Source organism: Castor canadensis, chromosome 5 (genome assembly GCF_047511655.1).
Source record: "Castor canadensis chromosome 5, mCasCan1.hap1v2, whole genome shotgun sequence".
NCBI classification, from domain to species: domain Eukaryota; kingdom Metazoa; phylum Chordata; class Mammalia; order Rodentia; family Castoridae; genus Castor; species Castor canadensis.
In genome coordinates, this window is record NC_133390.1 from 158,806,570 (window position 1) to 158,826,626 (window position 20,057).

Here is a 20,057-nt window from a genome sequence, read left to right on the forward strand (position 1 = left end):
AGTGCTGGTCTAGCATGTATAAGGCTCTGGGTTTGATTCCCAGCACTGGGGAAAAAAAGTGAGAATTTGTCTCTGTAGTCTAGGTGTCTATTCCTGGTACTACTGCCAGAAACTGTGTGATCTTGGGTAAGACATTTAAATTACTTGAGTATCAGTTTCCTCCTCAGTTAAATGCAAAAAAAAAAAAAAAAAGTATACATCTTAGAGGGTTGTCCTGAAGGTTAAATAATGAATGAAAGGTGCTTCAGGTAGGATGTGGCATCTACTCAATAAATGCAATAATCATCATGATCACCTTAATCTTGTGAATTCCATCCCGCCCAAACCCATAAAATTGTATCAGAAATTGCAGCCACACTACAGCTTGGCTCATTTCCCCATCTCCAAGGACAGGGGAAACTCCCTGAGGTCTCTGGTCCAAACTTCTATGTCACAGACTACAGGAGGGACTGTGTCCCTTCTTTCCACATCCCAAGACTCCAGGCTTAAAGAGGACCCGAAGGGCTATAGTATTTAGAATTCAGTATGGGCACACAGCAGCTGCAGTGCCACGTGTAGACAGGAGGCGGCAGCAGTATGTGGCGAACAGCTGTAGGAGGAAGACCGGAAAGAGGACAGGAAGGAGACAAGGCTGCTCAGAGGGTGAATGGTGGATGACAACCTTCTCTACATCTACAGGTAGAAGTGCATATGCCTTCCTCCCCACAGATAGATTCTTATCCTCTCAGTGAGGTACGTAGGGCCTGTTAACCCTGCTTTAGAGGGGATCTGTGCCCCCTCGGTGACCTCTACTCAGTGTAGGCAGAGGCTCCTCGGTGGAGTTTGAATATTCTTATTGGGATCCAGAGCTCTTTAGTAAAGTCTGTAGTCTCTGTATTTTTTAGGGGGGAATCCATATCTCCTCAGTTGGGTTAGTGCCCTTCATGTCCTATTAGCAGGGCCCAGATCCCTTTCCTAGGGTCTGAGAGTCCTGGTAGCAAGATATGTGCTCCCTTTGTGGAGTCTATGTCGCCTCGATGAAGTCAATGTCCATGCTACAAGATTTGTATGCCTTCAGTGGGCCCTGAGATCCTCCCCTCATGATTGGCTAAGCTTTTGATCATGTGTCTGACCGTAGGGAAAAATTTTTTTTCAGCTTAGAATGTACTAGGCTTATGATCAGCTGGGCAAAGAACAGGGGAGCAAGTAGGAAGGAAAGCAGGCTAAATGGGGCCACAAGCTCTGTGTAGACATCAGAAGGCAGGGGCTACTTGGTTCAGACCTCAGACTCATTTTTAGAGTTAGATATTTAAGAATCCTTCTTGGCTTGATAGCCAGTGGTAAACTGTCAGGTGGATCCTTAGTGGAGATGAGTGTAGAGTTCTGTCTAGCTTCTTTCTGCATGCAGAGGATAGAAGGAAGTCAAAAGTAATTGAGCTGTGGCAGATGGGAGATATCCCTTGGTGAAGTAAAAAGATTGGGAAGCAAAGAAGAGAATGTGAAAAGTTACTCCTATTTGCATAATTTTTGGTGTTTTGCAATCTTAGCTTCAGCCTGTGGCAGTAAAAACAGATCTGAGTCAGGGAACCCGGGCTTGGTCCTAACTTGGCCATTGTTTGCTCCCTGACCTTCCCTTTTCGGGGTTTACCATTTGTGCAATGAGGAGGTGGGTTTTTTGGCAAAGATTTCATCATTTTAATGAGTCTTGTACTTTAGATAAGGATAGAGATTTATGGGGGCAAGAGAATGAAAATGTCCTCAAAGGTGTGAGAAAACTGGAGCTGGCCCCAGGGTTTTGGGGAAGGGAGAAAGGTGACCTGTCCCAAGGGCTGTGCCTTCAAGGTCGTGGAGGAGTTTTTCCTGAGGAAAGAGTGGTGGTGCTGCTGGTGGGGGGTGGAGACAGCCTGGAAGGGACTGTACTCCACCTGGCTTTCTAACTCAGTGGAGGGTGACAGTGAAGATTGTGCAATTAGACCACGGGGCAACTCCGCTATGGACCTGACCCAACTCCTCTCATTAGCCCTTTACCGCTCGAGCTGCGGTAATTAATCTGTCACTACAAAACCACAACTTGGTCACTCCACGGCCCTGCCTCCTCTCCTGTCACATCCAGCAGGGCTACACCCCATCACTCCATGAGTCCGCCTTCTCTCCAGTCACGCCTGGCCCCGCCCCTTCCCTGTCATCCTATGGTCCCACCTCTCTCCTGTCACGCTCTGCCCCGCCCTTTCTGCTTTCACTCTACGGTCACACCCCTTCCGGCAAGTCAGCTCCGCCCCTATCCCCGACTTTTCCATAGTTCTTTACTAACCCTGCCCCTGCCCCCAGCATTAAGCCCCGCCCACCATTTGGTGCGTATGCCCCGCCCCTCGCCTAGGGCTCCGCCTCCAGGGTCGGCCTGTTTTCTCTGCCCGGCACCCGCCGGTACTGCAAAGGCGGCCACGGTACTCGGAACTTGACGCGATGGGGCTTCCAGAGGAGCGGGGCCGAAAAGGCATGGAGAGCCGGGGCCGGGAGGAAGCTGGGGCCGGGGGCCGGGCGCGGAGTTGGTCTCCGCCGCCGGAGGTCAGCCGCTCGGCGCACGTCCCCTCGCTGCAGCGCTACCGCGAACTGCACCGGCGTTCTGTGGAGGAACCGCGGGGTGAGGCTGGGCCCCGGCGAGCCCCGGGAGGGCGCCAGTGAGGAGAGGAGCGGGGGCTTCTTGAGGGGGTGGGGTTCCCCCTGGGAAGCTGAGGGGTCCGTGGGGAGACCGAGGCTCACTGAGGGAAGAATCGCAGTCCTTCGGGGAGATGGAAAAGAGATTTTGGGAAGAGATGAGGGTTCCATGTGGAGGAGGAAGAGGGTTCCCCCCTGGAAGTTGGAGAGTTCGGTGTGACCTGGCAGTTTCACAAACGGCTGTGGGTTTCCGTGAGGATTTAGGGGTTCCATGAGGGAAGAAGTGAGGCTTCTTGAGGAACTTGGAAGAGGGGAGTCCGGGAGGAGAACCCTGAAGTGAAAGGGACTCTGAGGGGCGCCTTGAGGGGAGGGGGCCACGAAGAGAGCTTTCTCTGCCTCCTTCCCCCCAATTCCGCATTGCCCCCCCCAGAACTTTTAGGAACTAACTCTCTTGTGATCTATGTAACAGCAATCCCAATAGAAGACTGAAAAAGTCACTAAAATGTCCCGTTTTTGCTTTTTAATTTGGGCTGGGGTTGTAAGAACTCAGATTCTGATAGATCGTGCCATGTCTTTTGAAATGTGCAGGAAAATCCCCTCCCCTTGCCTTAGGTCTGGGGAGGGAGGCAAAACCGTATCCCAGTTGATAGGCAGTATGATGTTTGGTAGTGGGATTAGCATGTGCCACACATCACACACCCCACAAATCACGTATTTAGAAAAATTGAAATTTAGACCCTAACTCTGCCACTCATTTACTGTGAGATCTTAGGCAGCTTTTTAAAACCTGAGATTTCTTTGTCTGTAAAATAGGAGTAATAAACTGGACTCCGGTGGTTCACACCTGTAATCCTAGCTTCTGTGGAGGCAGAGATCAGGAAGATCGAGGTTCAAAGCCAACTGGTGCAAATAGTTTGCGAGACCCTATCTCGAAAAAAAACCCATCAGAAAAAAGAACTGGTGGAGTGGCTCAAGGTATAGGCCCTGAGTTCAAGCCCCAGTACAACACACTCAAAGGAATAATAATAGGAGGACTAAAGTGGGGAATAAGTTAAGTGTGTATTATAGAATGCCTGATGCACAGTAGATATTAAACAGTGATTTGTTTGATAACAATGACAACATTAATGAAGCAGTTACTAAGTAGTGCAAAATAGGATTGGATCAAGTTAAAATGGTTGATTCCTGCAGCCAGGGTCAGTTTGAGTCCTCAGACCTCTTATCACTTCTCTTTCTCTTTATTTTCTCTCATCGTGAGTTCATTTGTTTTCCAGAGATAAGCTGTTACTACCATAATAACTCCTATACTATATATATAATATCTAGATCTATACTCTACATTTCACTATGCTCTGGTCCCAAATTTCATAGAACTATAGACTATTTGTATTCATACACCTTGATATTAATACCATATTCAACATGACTATGAATGAGATTTACCAATTTTCCCTCCCAAACCTGCTTTCCTTCCTAATTTTCTAATTTCTGCCCATCAGAGTCAATGGCACTATCCAAACTGTAAATCCTTTCTATCAGCCTCTCCTCTAAAAATATCTATATATCTTACCTATTTATAGATTATTTACTGATTGCTAAACACAATTCCAGTTTGATTTGATGTGAAGACTGTTGTGATCCACGAGGACACTGAAGCTTAGAGAGGTTAACTAACTTGCACAAAATCATAAAGCTAGTTAGGGCAGAGTTGGGATTTGAACTAACACATTTTGACTGTAGAATTTATACTGCTAATAATGATGCTTTTCCTTTTACTCTGGCCCCACAATATGCTTTTCACCAAATTCTGTCAAATAGTCCTTCAAAATGTTTCTCAGATTTACCTTTTCTTCCATTCCTACAGACACTTTATATCAGGGAAGCAGCCTCCTAATTTGTTCTCTCTCCTCTACTCTTACTGCCTTCAGTCTCTCCAGTAAATTTATCTAAACATCATTAGGTTGATATTCTGGAAGCACTGCTTTCACATGTCAATGCAAAAACTCGATAGTTCCCTGTTTCCTATAGTTTTGAATTAAAATTCTGTTTTTCTTTCAAGGTCTTTGGGTAATCTAGCCTCGCCCTACCTTTTAATCCTTATCTCCCACTGTTCCCTCACCACACCCCTCATGCTAGACAGGTCATTTTGTTTGATATCCTGGATACACAAAAGTCCCTTCCGCCTCCTTGCCTTTGCCCATTTCCTTCTGCTCCTCTTTACCTAATCAAACTCTGTCAGTTCCATAGAGTATTCCCTGATCATCCCAGTCCATGCTCATCTTTTTCCTGTTCTGAGTTTTATTTATTTATTTATTTTGGCAGTACTGGTGCTTGAACTCAGGGCTTCATGCTTGCTAGGCAGTGCTCTACAGCTTGAGCCACACCTCTAGCCCCTGTTCTATATTTAGAATGTGTGCCAAGGATTCCTATACATACACACACTCATGCACATACACACACTCATGCACACACACTCACATGTGTGTAAAAAACCTGAAAAAAAAGAAAACAAAACTAAGTGAACACAAACTCAGTTTTTTTTTCATTTCTTGTTGAAATAAATGTAGTTTCATAAATATAGTTTTATATGGTATCTATTACTACCCTTTTTTTTTTTTTTTGCAGTACTAGGGTTTTGAATTGTTAAGCAGGTATTCTACCACTTGAGCCACTCCACAAGCCCTGTCTACTACTATTACTTAAAAATATTTGTGTATATTTTGGCAGTATGTTACGTATATACTGGAGCTTACTAGGCAAGTGATCTACCACTCAAGCCATGCTCCCTGTCCTTAAAAATATTTTTGAGGATTTTTAGTCTTATCGTTAGTATATGTACAGTCTCTGGGAGTATTCAGTTTTCTCATCTGGGAGCTTCAGTTTTCTCATCTATAAAATTAGGATAATATACACTTGATATGACCATAATATAATATCATAAAGATTAAATGAGATTAGTCCAATCCTGATCCAAGAATGGCATTCACTAAAAGCCAGTTTCCATTTGCTTTCTCTTTAATGGTTGCAATTCAGTATTCTATTATATGACTAGCTGTAATATTACTAGCAGTTTGTAGTTGTTGAGCTTTTATTGAGTTGTTTCCAGTTTCACTATTATAAATAGTGTTGCTATAAACATCTCTTTAGTAATCACTTTATTCCTTTGAGATTATTTTCTCTTAGTATATTTCCCAAAGTTGAGTTAGAAGATAAAAGGATATAAAAAGTTTTACCTCTCTTGTTAAACATTTCCTGGCTATCCAATAAGACATTGTGCTGATTTTTTACAATGCCATTATTGTGTAAAAGTATCTATTTTTTCAGGTACACCCAATCATTGGGTTTAATCTTTAAAAAAAACTTTGTCAGTTTTATAGGTATATAATGCCATCTTAGATATCTTTAATAGATCGAAAGGCTGTTTTTACCATATGACTTAGCATTCAATTATATTGTCTTGTACATTTAAAACTATTTCATGTGTTAATTTTATCTGTCCAACTAGATTGTATAAATTCTTTGCTTGTTTATATTAGAAATAACTTTCACTTTATCACCTAGGCTGGTCTCAAACTTCTTGGGCTCAAGCTATCTTCCTGTGTCAGCCTCCAAACTAGCTGGGACTACAGGCATGTACCTGTAGTCCCAGCTGGCCTAGACTGCATAAATTCTGAGTTATGTAACCTAGCCTCTATGATTTGGTTTCATGAAATTAAATGAGGGTACAATAATTTCTAAACTTCCTTCCTTGTTATGGTTCTAAGTGTCTGTTTCTCCTCTAACTCTTGATCATGTGCTCAATTCTTAATTCTCTGCATTCTCTTATTTCATCTGTTTGGTACATTTTCTCCAGAGTAGCAAGGCAGATATTTTAAGAATGCAAATTTGATCTTGCTTAAAACCCTTCCATGGTTTTCCATTGTTCTTGGGGTAAATACCAGATTCCTAGCCAGGCGCCATAGCTCACACCTGTTATTCTAGCTATTTGGGAGGCTGAGATTGGGAGAATGGAGGGTCCCAGGCCAGCCTAGGCAAATAGTACTTGAGACTCCATCTCCAAAATAACCAGAGCAAAATGGACTGGAGGTGTGGCTCAAGCAGTAGACCACCTATTTTGCAAGTGCAAAGCCCTGAGTTCAAACCCCACTTCACCAAAAACAAACAAAACAACAACCAGATCCTTATCATGCGGGGAAGAATTGTATAATCTGCCAGTTATGCATCAGTTCCTGCTATTCTTTCCTTCATTCTCAGTGTTTCAGTCTTAAGTGGTTTCTCTTAACAAAAACCCTTGGTTCCTTTCTATACCATAATAGTACTCTCTCATTTGGCAAGGGAGTAAAGAAAAACTTCTGTTTATCTTTTTTTTTTTTTAAGTGAAATTGACCTCATGATTTTATTTTCTTCATAAAAGAACAAAAGATGGAACTTACAACTGGATCACTTGTCCCTTTCTCTTATCTTCTCCCAGTTGAAAATGCTTGCATCTCTTAAATAGCCAGAATTCTCTTAGATCTGCAGTTGGGCTCAACACACTCAAGTCTCAGCACTATTTTCTTTGTAGTTTTAGCTTTTTTTCCGGAAAATCAGCTTGGTCTGCCCACCATAGCCACTCCACTTCCTGTCATAACGCCGTTTTCTCTGGGCATACAGAGAATCCTTGCCGTTTTTGTACTGTGTCACTTTATGAGGTTGGTGCTTGCCACACTTTTTACAGAAAGTTGGGCGGGTTTTAGGAACATTAACCTCTTTGATCTCACCACTTCAGTTCCTTGCCCCGAAACCAGGTTTTTAGGGTCGCTCCTGCCAGTATTGGATTTCTTTGGTATATCGGGGCCACGCAAGGGCCTGGTCCCATCCGGGGAAAGTAACACCAAAGCAGGGGCAAGGATAAAGCTGATGTGACTGCTACCGAAGTCCTACCATGATTACTCTGTTTATCTTTTGAACATAGAAAAAGGTGTCTTCTTCAGGGAAGTTAAAATCTTGACTTAATAAACTGCAAAACCATGGACAAGTTATTTAACCTCTCCAAGCCTTGATTTTCAAATCTATAAAATGAGAGTGAAAACAATGCATACCTCTTAGGGTTGTAGTAAGGACTAAATGAAAGAATAGAAAAAAGAACTTAAAGTAAGCAGTTTCTGGTGGCTCACTTCTATAATCCTAACTACTCAGAAGACAGAGATCAGGAGGATCACAGTTCAAAGCCAGCCCAGGCAAATAGTTCATAAGACCCTATTTTGAAAAAAACCCATCACAAAAATGGACTGGTGGAGTGACTCAAGGTGTAAGCCCTGAAATCAAACCCCCATACTGCAAAAAAAAAAAGAAAACCAAAAAACTTGAAGTAACATTTGTGCAAATAAGAGTAGAAGGATGCTCAAGTAATAACTAAAAGAGAATGAGCAATTAAAAGAAAAAAGAGATGATCATGACACAATCATGGCTCTGTGAGTAAAGAACTTCCTTTCACTAATTTAAAAATTTACTGACTGCCTACTACACACTAGGTATTATGCTAGGTACTGTATGGCTATTATTTAAATAGATGGTTTTGAAAAATGATAGCTAGTTTTGAGGACAGAAGAAAGAACTTGAATGAAGATTCAGCCCAGGGAATAGAAGGTAGGTTAGGAGAGTGGCAGATGTTAAGATTAGATGGGTAAAGGGGAGTCCTGCAGCAGGGAAATTATAAATTGGTCCTAGGTGTAGACTGGTAAACCATCTCATGATAAATGTGTTTGAGAAGTTTAGTGATATCTGGAAATCTTTTTGTTGCAGAGTTTTGGGGAGACATTGCCAAGGAATTTTACTGGAAGACCCCATGCTCTGGCCCATTCCTCCAGTACAACTTTGATGTAACTAAAGGGAAAATCTTCATTGAGTGGATGAAAGGAGCAACTACCAACATCTGCTATAATGTGCTGGATCGAAATATCCATGAGAAAAAACTTGGAGATAAAGTTGCTTTTTACTGGTAAAAAATACTTATTTATACTCAGTGGCAAACAAACAAGAGTCTTCCCTCATATTTATATAGTGTTTTGCAGTACACAAAGTACTTGAAAGTTTACTAACTCACTTGATGCTTACAACAATCCAGTAGAATAAACAAAATATCATTAACTTAATGTCTCAATGAGAAAAAAATACCTCAAAGAAGTTAAATTACTTCCTTCAAATCACATAACTACTATGTGACAAAGTTGACATTAAAGCCAAGGGTACTGATTTCTAGTCTAGGTTTGTAATTGAAGAGGAAGGGGGAGAGGTCATAAATGGAAGAGAACAGGACAGAATAGCTTTTTTCCCCTCATTCTGTCTTGGGAGGAAAATGGAGGTATTGGGTTTTTTGCCACCTCCATCACTATTATCATTACCTTATTGAATTATATACCAGGCACTATGCTTAAGTGCATATCAAATATTATCTCCTGTGATGCTCACAACAACTGCAAAAGCACTGTTTGTTTTCTTCATTTTATGAATAGGAAAACTGAAATTCTAAGTAGTTAAGGGACTTACCTGAGGTGAAAAGCCTAGCAAGAAGCAGGGCTAAGATTCAGATGCAGGCAGTATAATTACAGAGCTTAAAGTCTTTAACTGTGACTCTCTACCATTCCTCTAACTCTCAACAGTTTTGCAAAATATGTGTTCTTAGTTCCATTTTATAGGTGTAGAAATGAAGGATAGAAGGGTTACACTAGTAAATAAGGTCATAGAGAAAGTGGTAGAGCCAAGATTCAAACCCATTTGTCTGCCTCCTTGCTTGTACCACTAGACAACATAGCCTCCCTGGTGGGAGCTTTCTAAGACTTACTCCCTCTAGCCACTTACTTTTCTAGGAAGTTTTACTATATTGAACCCAAACATGGCAGTGATGTCCCAGTAAATGGGGTATTCCTTCTGCCACCACTGATGAATACTCGAAGAACTATTCTATTTTTTTTTTTTAAACAGGGTCAGGTTGGATATTTCATGGAAGAACTAAATTGACACTCAGTCAAAATTTTCCCAGTTTGTGTGTTATCTTGAGAAGAGCCCTAATTTGAGAGCTAGGAAATTTAAATTCTTATTAAATTCTGACATTAGACAAAGCATTGAATTTTATTAGAGTCAGGAGTCAGTTTCCTTTTCCGTAGAAGGAGAATAATAATCCCACCCTTGTCTTCCTCACTAGACTGTTATAAGAATCAGATGAGATGATGTTGTAATAGCATTTGTTTATTCATCAGAAAACACTGTACAAATGTGAGTGATTGATTATCATACTACTATAGTTTAATTAGGGGTTACTTTGCCATGGAAAGTTACTGTCTGTTATGTCTGTTGAGACTCTTTAGTTCCTGTTCTAGGGCTTATGCTTGAGTGCCAGCTGACATTTGGGCCTACCCTTAGGCGTTCTAAAGATCAGAAAACCCTTAAAGATCTACAAAGGAGATGTTTATGTTTGAATTTGTTTCATGGTTTGAAAGAACTTGGGTACAGACTGAGAGAACACTTACTTGTTTAATCACTGGAGATTGCTCCAAAAACCTAAGGCACTTTTATCTTGAGATATTAGTTCCTCTACCATCCTTACCTGAACAGGCTCTAAAGATCCTCTCTTTCCCAATATGTAAAATGAGGGGGTTAGATTAGATCAGTATTTTTCAAAGAATGTTCCAGGTATCATTAATTACTGGAGACATTAGAAGGAGCTTCTTCTCCCTTCCCCCTATCCACTTTCTTTCTTTGTCTTTTGGCAGTCCTGGGCATTGAACCCAGGACTTAGCACATGCTAGGCAAGCACTCTATCACTTTACTACATGCTCAACCCCATGTATTAGTGCAAGTTGTTGTTGTTGTTTTATTTTAGCAGGGGTTTCTTAATTCATGAAACAAATGAGTTGGGGGAATACTACATAATAAATTACCTTTGCCTGTGATTTCCAGTATAGATTAACATAATGATGTCTCAAAGAAGTCCCATAGTAGAGATAATCTGATTTAATTTTGTCTAACATGAGATTTGCCAAATTTATTCCAGCCCCAAATACTTTTTGCAGTATGCTATTAATACAAGAAACAGTATTCAATGGAACTCCAATTCGGGAAGCACCAGATTTAATAATCTCTAAATTTGCTTCCAGTGCAAAATTCTGTAACTCCACAATAAGACATCTTCAGTCCACTTTTACATTGATCATTCCCTCAGCAAGAATTGTTAAAGGTATTGGGTACTCAGCCCAATACAGGGGTAGAGAGGTGAGAGACAAGTGCCATATAAGCAATTATTTTTTATATCTTTTATGTTTGTGATAAAGCAAAAGCAAGCTACAAATAAATTACATTTGTTAGTATAAATACATAGTTACTTCCCTTGTTACCTCTTTATTTTTAAGCAATATACTGCTGTTTATTTATTCTTATTTTATTTTTACTTTTGGTGATGCTGGGTATTGAACCCAGGACCTTATGGATGTTGTGCAAGCACTCTACCACTGAGCTATATATATCCCCAATCCTTTCTTAATCTTTGTTTTTTTTTTAAGTATTGAAGGGCTGGCAGGGTGATTCAAGTGGTAAGAGCATGTGCTTAGCCAATGTGAAGTCCTGAGTTCAAACCCTAGTGCTACCAAGAATAAAAAAGTATTGATTTCCTATTATGGTGAGAATTTAGTTCTCACACATCCTTCCAACTTCCTTCTCCCAGCCTTTCCATATAATTATATTTGTTTTTTACTTATTTAAAAATCACTGTTTCTATAAGAGTAGTATATTATGGTTGCATTTCCTTTTATATACAGTTTTTTTGTTTTCTTTGGAGTTAATAATTATCTGCCCTTTTTTCGTGTACTATTTGCCTTTATTATAAACTCAAAAATTTCCACTCTCTGGCTCAAGTGGTAGAGCTTGAGCTTGCTGCCTAGCAAGCATGAAGCCCTGACTTCAAGCCCCAGTACCACCAAAAAACCCCCAAATTCCACTCTCTATCATGAATTTATTCTATTTAGTTATCTTTTTTTCTCAAAGTCCTCCTTCTTAGAGCCCACCTTCTTTCTGCTTTAATTTTTATTGACTTTTTTTTGTGTTGTACTAGAGATTGAACTTAGGGCCTGGAGCTTGCTAGGCAGGCAATCTTGATGTTTTTTTTTCAAAATGACATCTTTTGGGCTAAGGTGTGGTTCAAATGATAGAGCACCTTCCTAGCAAGTACAAAACCCTGAATTCAAACTCCAGTCCCACCAAACAAAAAAAAGCTGTTAAAATGATATTTTTTCAGTAATTTGCTCTCGTTGATATACTTTTTTTGTTTGTTGTTTGTTTGTTTTTGTTTTTTGAGACAGTCTCACTATGTAGCCCAGGCTGACCTTGAATTTACAATCCTCCTGTTTCAGCCTTCTGAGTGCAGGGAATGCAGGCGTGTACCACCACACCTGGCCAGTTGATATACTTCTTATGGAGCTTTCTTTTCTTATGATTTTCTTCTCAACTGAAACTATGCCATTTAGTTAGCTAGTGGTAGTAGCATACCACATTTGTAGGTCATTCCTTGCTTTGGGTCATGTCATATATACTCTAAAATAATCCACAAAGGAAATAGTGCTCTTAGCAAGGTGCTCCAATTAGCCAAAACAGAATCATAGTAAGGAAGAATTTGACCTTCTACTTTTGCTTGACATACTATAAATGTTGATCAAATAATGGTATTTTTAAAATTTTAAGCAACTGTTGGAGTGATCTATGTCAACTCTATACATCCATAGATTAAGGCCCAGAGGGGCTGAATGATTTGCTTAGGGGTCATGCACATGTTTGAAGACAGAGCCAAGACTAATTTCCAGGTGAGAATTTCCATTTTCACCACTAGTCAACTACTTGGCTATGACAATTTATTCAGTCAGCAAATACTTATGGACAACTTACTATGAGTCAGACACTATTCTGCTGTTTTTTTGTTTTTTTTTAAATTTGAAACAGTATCTCGTTATATAGCCCAGGCTGGCCTCAAACTTGAGATTCTCTGCCTCTACCTCCAAAGTGTTGGGATTACAGGTATGCATCATCATACCTGGTTCTAGGAACAATTCTGAACAAAACAAAGTTCCTGCCCTCATGCAGGTATTAGTTCAGTGTGAGGAGACCCACAGCAAACAAAGAAAATAATAAATAAGTGACAAGTCACAATAAATGCTATAGAAAACCACAGAACAAAGGAAAAGAGAATGTCACTGCATAGTAGGGATTGATAAGGGAAGACCCCTCTGGTTGGATGACATTTGGGCAGAAATTTGAAGGAAATGATGGAATGTGCCATGCAGATAGTTGGGGTAGGGAGAGAAAATGTTCCAAGAAAAGCAAGTGTATGCTGCTGTCCTGGTGTGTTTGAAGACTAGCTAGGAAGTTAGTATGACTCAGGTAGTGGGAGGTAGAGAAAGAGTAATAGTGAGGTCAGAAGGAAGCTAGATCATGTAGAACCTTAAAAGCCAATGTAGACTTTGGCTTTTATTAATGGTGAAATGGGGAACTACTAGACAATCATATCTTGTACATAGATATGACAATGACTATGCTTATATTTAGGATCTGTCTTTTGAATTGAGAATACATTGTAGAAGGGCAAGAGTAGAAGCAGGGAGACCAGTATAAGGCAATTATAGAATTCTAGGTGAGAGATGATGAATTAGGCCATAGAAGTAGTTGTGAAGGTGGTTAGAAGTATCAAAGTTTCAATCTATTTTGAATGAAGAACATGTGGAATTTGCTAACTTTGTTTGGATGCAGAGAATGAGAGAAAGAAGAGTCAAGGTTTTCTTCAACAGTGATGAGGTCCAGATATGAGAGATCACTACTTTTTGGATTTTATAGGGAATTATGTCACACATAGACTTAAGAAAATTAATATGGACACAGATGGAAGCAGGAATGTGAAGCCAGAAAACTGAGAATTTCAGAGTCAGTATTACTCAAGGAAGAGGCAAAATGGCAAAGCATGGTGGTTCACTCCTGTAATCCCAACTACTCAGAAGGTGGATATGAGGAGGATCATGGTTCAAGGTCATCCTGGGCAATAATTGGGGTACCACTGGTAGGAGTGAAATGGAAAGATAAAATTTCAGAGTTATTTAGAGAAACAAAACCAACACAGCAAAGTATGGATAGTAAAGAGGTAGGGAGAGAAAGTTAGGGAGAAGTGTCAAGAATTGTTTTGGTCTATTTTTAAGATTTTTGCTTCTTTTTTTTTTTTTTTCTTTTTGACAGTACTGGGGTTTGAACTCATGGCCTTGTGCTTGCTAGGCAGGTGCTCTACCTCTTAAGCCATGCTCCTGAACATTTTTGTTTTAGTTACTTTTCAGATAGGGTCTTGCATTTTTGCCTAAGACCAGCCTCAAACTGTGATCCTCCTACTTATGTTACACCTAGCTTATTGGCTAAGCTGGGGTCTCACTAACTTTTTTTGTCCAGGCTGGCCTTGAACTATGATTCTCCTGATCTCTGCCTTTGCAGTAACTGGGATCATATGTGTGAACCAACATGCCCCATCATTTTGCCTCTTTCAAAGGCACACATTCAAGTGGATGTGTGGCTCAAATAATATAGTACCTGTCTAGCAAGCATGAGCCCCTGAATTCAAACCCCAGTACTGTCCCCATACTCTGCCAAAAACAGATAAGGAATCCACAAAAAAATATTAGGTAGTCCACAGAAAACCTGAGTGTCCAGAGAGAACAAAGGCACATATTCATCAGATCCAAGGGTTAAATTTGCCCTCCAAAAGAAGAGTTTGCTTCCAATCTCCGCTTCATTGTCTGTCCCCTAGTGTGGCACTTAGGAGAGTTAGTGGGGATTTATGTGTATATATGTAAGAAGATGATCAGTAAAAAAGTATTGGGGTAGTTATTCAGGGAGAGATAGTGAAGGATATTAGAGGTAGCTGAAAGAGTAAGAGTTGATTGAATGAAAGAACACTGGGAGGACTTGGGGAATTAATTAAAGAGTTTGTGAGGAAAGAGTGGTTGATGGCTGATAATCTGGTCATTTACACTAGCTGCTCCATCTCTAGGTTATTCTAGTCACAAAAGCCCAACAAACTTTTCATAGTCCAGTACTTCCGTTGTTTGCTTTGACTTGACCATTGCTGTCATCTCTGAGCCACCTCAACCACAGCCTTAGCTGAAATAAATGCTGTCTCTTCACAGACTCACTATATTTCAGTCCTTCTGTAGAAGCCGGAGCTTTTGCAAAGCAAGTGACTTTAGGAGTGACCTTAGGACAAAGCTCTGCTCTAGGGATTTCTGTATATTCCTGAATATTTTAGGAATACTCAGAGTAGATATTTGGGACTCCCCAGATCTCTGTGGGGGTATAGGGTCTGTATATATGAGAGTGAAGGGATAGTTGGGTAAGTAAGACAAATCCATGTTCTGACAAAGACATTTGTTAGGAAGACATGGAATGCCAGAGCCCTAGAATATATTTTCTCATCATTTAGGGGCTCTGTTATTTACTCAGGTCCATGTTCTAGAGTTGACTTCAAGGGTATGAGGAGGGAAGGACTTTTTCCCCCTCAATCTACATCTTCACTGATTTCACAACAGTGTATCGACTGATTAAAATATATTTGGTAGGGTTGGCAGAGTGGCTTAAATGGTAGAGTACCTGGCTAGCAAGTGCAAGGCCTTGAGTTCAAATTCCAGTACCATCAAATACACACACACACACATATAAATATACACACACATATAAATACACACATATTTATACATATATATAATATATGTATATTATATATATTATATATATTTTACATATGAGTGGTAAAAGAAAAACACTCATTTGAAACAGAAGATTACTTCAGATCATTCTTTTCCCCTTTTGGGGCCTTCCCTTTGCAGGAAAGGTGGTAGATGAAGTTGAGATACTCTGCAAGGTCCCTACAGGATACTATGACTGCTTCTGAAGAGGAAGTGGAGGGGGTTTTTTGGAAGTTCTGTTGTAACCTATGGTGACTATAGTGATTCAGTAGGCAGGCTGGGTTTCTGTTGGGAAAAGGAAGCTTTTTTTTTTTTACAAGATTTGGGATGAAGGGGCTGAAGAAGGAGTCTGTTCCTCTTGCTTGGGGGTAGTTTGTGGCTGGAAACATAAACTAAAAGCTAATGGGAGACATGTGGGAAATACCTGTTGCTGGGAACAGTCTTTCTCCTCTTGAATGAGGTGGGCAAATTGTGGAGGAGTGATGGAGGATTTCATGTTTAAAGTGGATCTCTAATCTGCATCTTTCACTTCTCCCTGAGTTTTATGACATACTGTGGTAAAAAATAAGACAGGTAGGCTGTGCTTTCCAACTTAATTTTTTGGAAGTAAATGGCATAGGAATAATAAATGGATTGCTCTGAAGACTATCTTGAGCCCCATGTCCGCTACCTGAGTTTGTGTATAGGCCAACTTCTACCAGTGTGTTCAGTAAACATTTAGAAATTAGCTTTAGTTAATACCCTTCTCTGAGCCTTGTTTTTCTTACCTGTTAACTATCAGGAGTGGACAGGATACTCATTTAAATTACTTCTGGCACTGACCTTCAGAATTTCTGTGACAGATACAGGAAACTTCACTGATAAGGCAATTGGAAGAGGTTGGGGGAAGAGGAGGAACCTGGTACTGGTCTCCTCTCCTTCAAAGTTCATAAGTGGTTAGTGGAATCATGAGTTGTTGCTTTAGGGAAGCCTCACATTTGCAAAAATAAATCAAGGAGGCCTGGAACTGAGGATTGGCCTTGCCTCTTTTCCTGGATTTGGTTTGAGAAAATATGGGCACTGGTAATGATCCTCAGGATCTGATATCTTGAACCTCTAATAGAGAATCTGAGATTCCAGTTATAGTCCTGAGAGGTCTTTTGATCTGCTTCCTATACAAAGCAAAAATTATATTCCAATATCCCTACTCTCAGTGATTCCCATAAGTTATTATTCTGATTCTCAATCATTCTGACTTGACCCCTACACTAACACTTATTGGCAAGTTACCGCTCCTATTTTTTTAAGTCAATTCACATGTTGTGATTCCCTCACTGCCCATCAAGGTCACCTTACCTCCTCTAAAGCTGAAGTTCAAGATTTATCTTCAAGATAGGCCTTTTAAAAAGAACTAATGATTACTCCAGTTGTCGTACTACCTCATAATTCTTTTATTTGGGCTTCTTTTATCTGCACTTGAATTATGGATATATTGATTACAACTTCAAAATTCCCCATAGTAGAGTCTTTGGGATATCATTTCTTTAAGCAGTTTTCCTTAGGATCACTTGCAGGATAGATGGATCCACCTGGTTCTCAATTACTGACACCTCCTCTAAAAATGAATGAGTATAAATCTTGTTCATTCCTAAGCTATCATACTCAGGCATGGTACAGATCTGTGGGATATGCCAATACATAGGTAAAAACCAGTTATTCAGCTTCTTGGTACTATTTGTTAACTGTCTTGTAGTTCCTTCCCACAGACTAAGAAATAATCCTGTGAGTAAAGAAAAACTATAGTCATTCTGTGAAGTGTTTCCAACGATGTACAGCTGCAGGAAAAGCCCTGTCAACTTACTTCACCTCTTTAAACATCAGTCCCATCTGTAAAATGGGAATAATAACATTTCCTATGACATAGATTGTTGTGAGGAATAATTAGAATAACCTTTTTAAAAGTGCAGACAGAAGCCCAGAGCTACATTCCATTGGCTTCTCTACCCTGTCACTGTGGCTGTGTGAGGTATGTGCAGAACCTCTAAAGACTCGCAAAAGTCAGTTTGAAAACCTAATCTATTCCAATGTTCTTGTTTTGAAGTAATACTGAGTCCACATTCCCTGCTTTTCCTATGATGTGGTTTCCTAAATAATCCTTTCATCATTATCTGGTCTTCTCTGGACATATTCTAGTTGGCCAATATCTCTCATGAAGTATTCCAGCTATGGTTTGCCTCACACAGGGTACTATTAACCATGCTTTGACTTTATCTAAGACTGTATTAGCCTTACTGGCAGACACCCAATGGCTACTCTACCACCCAGCTTATAATTTCTCATAATATCTAAGATTTTTCTATTCTACTAATAAACTGTCTTCCCACGTTCTACTTATATATTTGTTACCTTGATTTTTTTGAACCTGGGTATGGTTCACACACTTGACAGATTAGGAACTTGAGGCTCAGAGAGTAGAAATAATTTAGTCAAGGTCTCATGGCAGTTAGAACTTGTTTTGGACAGGAGGACAATTTATATTCCTTGTTCCAGACATTGTGCTTCTACTTACTCAGCCTTCGCTCTTTAAATAATTTGTCACCTATATAACTGTAGTTTACTTAAAGGGTTTGGGACTAATTTGGGGAATGTCAGCTATAATTTATAAGGTTAAAGACATTAAAGTGCAAACTTCAAAGAAGTGACATCCTTTCATTAACTAAAATATGCTCATTTTTCCATGCAGTAAGCATTTTTAAGCTGAATATCTGCATTATATAGTCCACATACTACCTGAGAACAGGCTTTGGGAAAGGGAGACAGGGCAATAGCAAAGGGACCAGTAAAAAGGCACTTTGAAAAGAGAGATAACAGTAAAGACCGTGAAAAGTGGTCAGATTTTGGATATTTTGAAGGCAGAGTCAGTACGGTTTATTGATGGCTTGATATATGATATAAAAGGATGTAGTTAAGAATATCTCCAAGGGGGGCACCAGGCATGGTGGCTCACAACTGTAATCCCAGTTATGGAGGAGGTAGAATGGGAAGATCATGATTGAAGGCCAGCCTGGGTGAAAAAGTTAGTAAAAAATAGTTAGGGCTGGGGTGTGGTTCAAGTGCTAGAATGCTTGTTCAATAAGTGTAAAGCCCTGAGTTCAAACTCTAGTACCACCAAAAAAGGGAGATAAAAGAAAGAAAGAAAGAAAGAAAAAAGAAAAGAAAGAAAATCAATAAGGGACTGGGAATGCCTAAATTCTAGCACTCATGTGGCTGAAGCAGGAGGATTGTGAGTTTGAGGCCAACCTGGCTCCATAGTGAAACCCTGTCTCAAAAAAAAAAAAAAATCCCAATGCTCTCTCTCTCTCTCTCTCTCTCTCTCTCTCTCTCTCTCACACCCCTATTAGTTGAGATGAAGAAGATACTGTGAGGTGAAACTCTTGAAATAGGATCAGGAATTAGTGTTTCACACACAGAGATAAAAATTATAGATAAGACAAGTGCTAGGATCCAAGTAGGGGTATGTAACATATTATATTTATATTTTGAAAATATCATTGTCTTGATCATAAGTATATTGGCTCACATCTGTAATCTTAGCTACTCAGGAGGCAAAGATCAGGAGGAATGTAGTTCAAAGCCAGCCCTGGGGAAATAGTTCGAGAAACTCTATCTCAAAAAAATTAATCACAAAAAAGGGCTGGTTGGAGTGGCTTAAGCAGTAAGAGCGCCTTCCTAGTAAGCATGAGGTTCTGAGTTCAAACCTCAGTGGTGCAAAAAAGAAGTCTAGCCTGAGGGTCTATGTGTAGGTAGAAACCCTAATTTCTTTGGGATCTTGAGACGTCCTTCTGACCCCCAAGTGCAAGCAAATCTTGTCCTATTCATCTCAAAAGATTGCCACAAGGATTAGCAGAGATAAAGAGGGCTGACGGAGTGGCTCAAGCAGCAAGAGCACCTGCCTAGCAAGAGTGAGGCCCTGAGTTCAAACTCTAGTGCTGAAAACAAAAGAAAAGATGAGTGAATACTTACTGCTATGAGAATTATAAAAATTTCAAGTTCATGGAAAAGTTGCAAATACAATAGAATAACTTTTCCCTAAACTATCTGAGGGTAAGATATAGCCCTATGAACACTATATTTCCAATAAACAAAGACTTTCTCCTGTATAATTATAATACAACTATCAAAATAAGGAAATCAGTATTCATATATTACTTGTCATCTAATTGTCAGAATTCATCCTGGCTTTGTTGGATTGGCCCAATAACATCTTTTGTGCAAAAGGAGCTAGCCAAAGAATCACATAGAATATATAGTTACTAGGTCTTTTTAGTCTCCTTCTATACAGAATAGTACTTGACTTTCATGGTCTTAACAGTCTATCTTTTCAGTCTTACAGGCAACAAAATGTAGCCTAAGTAATAAACTGAATTAGTTGATACCGTATATTGATTTTAAATTTCATGTCAGTTTTAGCAGTGGGTTAAATAGTTATCATTTTAAAATTCTGCATAGTAAAGATTTTTTTTTTTTTTTGGAAACCCAGGGCCTCACATGTGGTAGGCAAGAACTCTTCCACTGAGCTACTTTCCTAACCCCAAAGTAAAGGTATTTTTGAAACTAAAAGTATCAGCCTATATTACTACTGTGTAATTTAAAATAAAGATATTTTAATTGTATGAGAGAGGCAGAGTATAACAGCACAAAGTA

General features: G+C 39.8%; 1 protein-coding gene and 2 pseudogenes across 6 annotated transcripts in view; 1 reads left to right on the forward strand and 2 right to left on the reverse strand.

The window, feature by feature from the left end:
* Nucleotides 1-567: 567 nt before the first annotated feature.
* Acss2 (acyl-CoA synthetase short chain family member 2) overlaps nt 568-20,057 on the forward strand; it is a 46,087-nt gene continuing 26,597 nt past the window's right edge. Inside the window, exons 1-2 of one of the 6 annotated variants that reach the window (XM_020177799.2) lie at nt 568-678; nt 8,419-8,614. In XM_020177799.2, coding sequence (XP_020033388.1) covers nt 654-678; nt 8,419-8,614 — 221 coding nt within the window. In that variant the 5' untranslated portion in view covers nt 568-653. Of the gene's footprint in view, nt 679-708; nt 733-2,352; nt 2,621-8,418; nt 8,615-20,057 lie in introns of those variants that run through there. The other 5 variants (XM_074074609.1, XM_020177798.2, XM_020177796.2 and 2 more) reach the window with 5 other exon arrangements.
* Nucleotides 7,064-7,560, reverse strand: LOC109695341 (large ribosomal subunit protein eL42-like; annotated as a pseudogene).
* LOC141423725 (small nucleolar RNA SNORA18) lies at nt 17,094-17,220 on the reverse strand (annotated as a pseudogene).